The sequence below is a fragment of the Setaria italica genome, chromosome III, assembly GCF_000263155.2.
Source record: "Setaria italica strain Yugu1 chromosome III, Setaria_italica_v2.0, whole genome shotgun sequence".
NCBI lineage: Eukaryota > Viridiplantae > Streptophyta > Magnoliopsida > Poales > Poaceae > Setaria > Setaria italica.
Window position 1 is genome coordinate 6,108,035 of NC_028452.1, and position 4,464 is coordinate 6,112,498.

A 4,464-nucleotide genomic window follows, 5' to 3' on the forward strand; every position below is an offset into this window, starting at 1 on the left:
CTATCCACATAAATTAGTAAAAAGAAAATCAAACTTGCTTGTACCTGCAGTTTGCAAGAATTTCGTCAAATTTGTTAACATAGCGAGATGGCGAATGATGAATGAAATTATATATGTGCCTGAAGGATTCGCGTGACAGGGCTCCCAGTGGGCTTCCGGTGCCGGTAGAACGGCACCATGAGCGCAGCAAGCGCGAAGCCGAGGCCCCATCCCTTGTTGTCCTGCACCCACACCGAGATGACGAACCCAAGGAACCCTCCCATCGACATGCAGATTTCGAACCAGTTGAAGAAACTAATCTCTCTTTTTTTAGATTAAAAAGAAGAAACTAATCTTGCCAGGAAGTTCTGTGGGATCGTCTTCATCGAACTGATCCCCACCCATCGCAGCCGCGCATGCTCGTAATGCGCTCTCGCCGATAGGAACTAGGTATAGGCCAAGGGTTAGCAAGCTCAGGTTCCGACCACTCACCGGAATGCACTCGTTGGGGCGGTTGATCATGTGATTGATTTAGATGCTTCAAGTGTTAACTTGTCATATGTATTTTATGTTACATTTGTTTTTTAGTACGAATATTTGTTTTTCAAAAAAGAAGTACATACTTTATTGAATCATCTATTTACACTAGATATTATTCAGAAGGGGCGTGGCAAAGTTCCACTGACTTTTCCCAGCATGGTATTCCTGATAAGCTACTTGTTTGGTAAGCTTTCAGCGATTTCATTCTTGGTGCACAACTCTAAGGTCATTTAACAGTTAGTACACAGATGGGACTGTACTATCATATTTAAGTGAAGGGCTCTCAATTTTCAAAAAAAAAAAGTGAAGGGCTCTTCTTTACGGTCATGGAAAAGTTATATTATTGCACTTAACACAACATTAATTGTTGGGAAGTTAAAATGTGAGCTGCAATAGTTCTGTATAAGAGTGAAATTAATGGTAGAAAAAATTTTGTCTGTAAATTTTTGGATTTTGTGCAGGCACACACATCCAGCACGTGTGTCGATCGCCGCCCCACGAGCTGCATATCCCTGTACCTATACGTGCATGCCCCCAAGGGCCTACGTGAGGTGATGGTGCCGTATACGCCCGTACATGTTCGTCTTTGGGCTTATCCTAACACTACTTACTCCCTCTGCTCTCTCGCCAGGATTAATTTACGTTTATTACAGCGAAATATAACCCAATTTGAATGTCTGAAACGACGACATTTTTGAGTTTTTGATTGATTTGGTGAAACTATACCCACCCCATAGTAGGATCACAAAATCCATAGTTTCTTCAGGACTCGTCAAGTTGTGCGTGGTCAGACCTCAGCTTGCTTCTTCAGGGACGCCGGAGACACCCTGTCATCCTCCATCCTGGATTGCATTGTCCTTGGATCATGCCTGTAGGTGTACCTCGACGCGCACAACAGGTAGAGGAGCAAGGAGACGAGTCCGAAGAGCGCGAGCAGCCAGTAGAAGAGGTCGAGGCGGCCGGCGTCGAGGTTGGCGCCGTCGAGCCACCCGGTGCCCCCGCCGCGGCGCGCGGTGGCGCGGTTGACCAACCGGATGAGTAAGCTCCCGAGCCAAGACGCGACGCCGAGGATGCAGAAGAACACGGCGCCGCCGATGGACTTCATGCCGGCGGATGCCTCGCCGTAGAAGAACTCGAGGAGGCCCACAAAGGAGGTGACGTCCATCACGCCCAGCAGGAAGAACTGCGGCGCCAGCCAGAACACCGACATCTCGGCGGCGGCGGCGGCGCCCATGCCCCTGCGGCGGGCCTCCACCGCGGCGGCCGTGGAGAGCGCAACCACGCTGCACGCGAACCCGGCGCCGATGCGCTGCAGGTGCGTGACGCCACCGGCGTACCCCGTCGCGCGGCGCAGCCACGGCACCGCGGCGCGGTCGTAGGCGACGAGGATCAGCATCTGGAACACGACGGGGATGACGAACAGGCTCGCCGGCGGGACGTGGGCGGCGCCGAGCCGGGTGTCCATGGTGCCGCCCTGCTGCACGGTGAAGGTGAGGAGCAGCGGGATCGGGAGGTAGCCCAGGACGGAGCTGAGGAAGATGGGCAGCATGCGGAGGATGATCTTGGCCTCCTCCACCTGCGTCACCGTGCACAGCGACCACCGCCGCGTGTCGCCGTCGTCCACGGCTGCCTTGTCCAGGAACCTTTGAATTGATGCAGTACGGGAACCAAAGGTTAGTCAACGTGTGCGCACCAACTTTCTGTGCAGCACGGCGACCAAGTGGTCCAACTTTTTTGAAAATAAATCATCATTGCATTGGGTATACAGTATCTGTTATGACGTTGATTCGATCTAAGGATCGTCGTGACGTTGATTCGATCTAAGGATCGTCGTGACGCGAGACTTTCGTCATAAATTTTATTTTTCATCACAAAAATACAATTTTTATAACATTTTTGCTTTGCACTACTACTATAGCAGAATGGCAAATCTATTGGAGTGAGACTAAAACTGGGAAAACCGATTTTCATTCTGCAGTGACAAAACTGCTGAGATGGCTTTGAGATTTGCACTGCAGTAGTGCAGTAACACACCTCTTGCTGCATGACAAAGTTCCAGCACAAAGTAGAATTGATTTGCTTGTATTCAAATATATATTTTTTTTGTTTTATTGTTTTTGTCCTAGACACATTGTGAAACAGAGGAGCACTGTTCTTGTTCTCGCCACCACTTACTTGAAGCCTGAAGTTCTCTCCAGCACTTCGATGCTGGTGCCTGTTCCTTGAGTGGCCTGATGCATCTCCATCAAATCATCAGGCACTGAAAGATTCCTCTTCCTAAAAGCAGCCACAAAAACCTGTGCTTCACACACACACATAAAAAAAAGGGTCAGCAAAATAAGGCAATAATTTCTTATAGGAAATTATGGTAACAATAAATTCCACTCCAAAATCTTATCAGCTTCTGGTGCCAAGTCGGAGCTGAATGTACCTGAAGGATTCTGGTGAGTGGGCTCCCCGTGGGCTTCTGGTGCCGGTAGAATGGCAGGCCGGCGAGGAGGACGATGGCGCCGAGGAGCGCCACGAGCGCGGAGAGCACGAAGCCGAGGTCCCAGCCCTCGTTGTTCTGCACCCACACCACGAAGACGAGCCCCACGAACCCTCCCAGCGAGATGCAGAAGGCGTACCAGTTGAAGAAGCTCATCTTGCCGCGGAGCTCCTCCGGGTCGCCGCCGTCGAACTGGTCGCCGCCCAGCGCCGCCGCGCACACGCGCACCGCGCCCTCGCCGAGCGGGATCACGTACAGGCCCAGGGTCAGAAGGCTCAGGTTCCGGCCGCTCACCGCCGTGCAATCCTCGGGGTGGTTGGTGATGTCGCACGGCGGCGGGTGCAGCGACGGGAAGTGCGCTTGGCATGCTAGGAGCATGTAACCCTGTCCATTGTTGGCAAGAAACAAGCTGATAATCAAACAGTTCATCATCAAATAATTTGCAATCTAGCAATTTTTTTATGATACTCACCAAAATCTCGATGGCGGCGAATATGAGGATTGTGTAGAAGCGTTTGATGTAGGAGTCGGAGATGAAAGCACCAAACAAGGTGAAGACGCAGATTGCACCATACAAGTTAGTGGCTGTGGTGGAGGCGTCGGCGATGCCCATATGCATCGTGCCATGCAAGTAGCTCACTATGTTCAACAGCATTGGAATGTTCCCAATGTTTGTCATCACAACAAGGACTGCAAAAGAGAGTGGAATATAATAGACTCATCAATATTATTTTAATCTTTATTTACTCACATGCATCTTCTGGTTGCTGTGAAAATGTAGATTACAGGAATCAATAATGAAAGCGTGTTTGAGAAGTAATAACATTTTTTTCTCAATTAGTTTTAAAATTGATTTGTTTTACTTTTTAAATTGGGGGATATGATATTCCAGTACAATTGAATCGACTTCAACCGTTAGTTTAATTTTTGGTAATGTGTGGAAGATGGTGTTGTTACTTACAGTAGATGAACATGGTGGCTTTCGCCCCACCATGCTGCTTTGGGTTAACCAGCCGTCCCTTCCAGTCTACGAGGCCTTGACAAGCCATGGCTCCAGCTAGTTCTCAGCACCTATTGCACGCCAACAAGACTTCACTTGATGACCAAGCTCTCTTAGTTTTGTGTGTGTGTGTCACTCGCCTTATGATCTTTGCGAGCAACAAGTGCTTTTTATAGCCGTGGAATGTGAGAAACCCCATTGCGTCTTTTGTGTGCGTGTGTGTGTGGACATAAGGGCTGCTAGTTTGGTAAACTAAGCTCACATATGGTGCTGGCTTTTTCTCCGTGATCATGACCCGTGTTTGATTACTAAAGGATTTTTGTGTGATTGCATCCTGAATAATAATTGTTACGGTACCTTCCACCAAATCACATGCATGATCGATTCGATACCTTGGAGCACTACTTTCTCATATACATGCAGAGTAAGATAAGATTGCATTTTTACATAACTGGGG

At 49.0% G+C, this 4,464-nt stretch overlaps 1 protein-coding gene across 1 annotated transcript; it reads right to left on the bottom strand.

Moving 5' to 3' along the window:
• Window positions 1–912: 912 nt before the first annotated feature.
• Window positions 913–4,170, bottom strand: LOC101760657 (protein NRT1/ PTR FAMILY 4.3). The gene is made up of 5 exons (XM_004960690.4): window positions 3,969–4,170; window positions 3,480–3,697; window positions 2,951–3,391; window positions 2,695–2,816; window positions 913–2,162 (listed from the first exon to the last, which is right to left on the bottom strand). Exons 1-5 carry the CDS (start codon window positions 4,054–4,056, stop codon window positions 1,307–1,309), a joined length of 1,725 nt encoding a protein of 574 aa, XP_004960747.1. The 5' UTR covers window positions 4,057–4,170; the 3' UTR covers window positions 913–1,306.
• Window positions 4,171–4,464: the final 294 nt, after the last annotated feature.

Bases quoted from the DNA above. Each gene is read 5' to 3' on its own strand.
- LOC101760657 (XM_004960690.4), bottom strand. From the start codon at position 4,056: ATGGCTTGTCAAGGCCTCGTAGACTGGAAGGGACGGCTGGTTAACCCA. The intron at 3,698-3,968 runs GTAAGTAACAAC...TCTCTTTTGCAG, and splicing joins AGCCACCATGTTCATCTACT to TCCTTGTTGTGATGACAAAC. The intron at 3,392-3,479 runs GTGAGTATCATA...AACAATGGACAG, and splicing joins TCGCCGCCATCGAGATTTTG to GGTTACATGCTCCTAGCATG.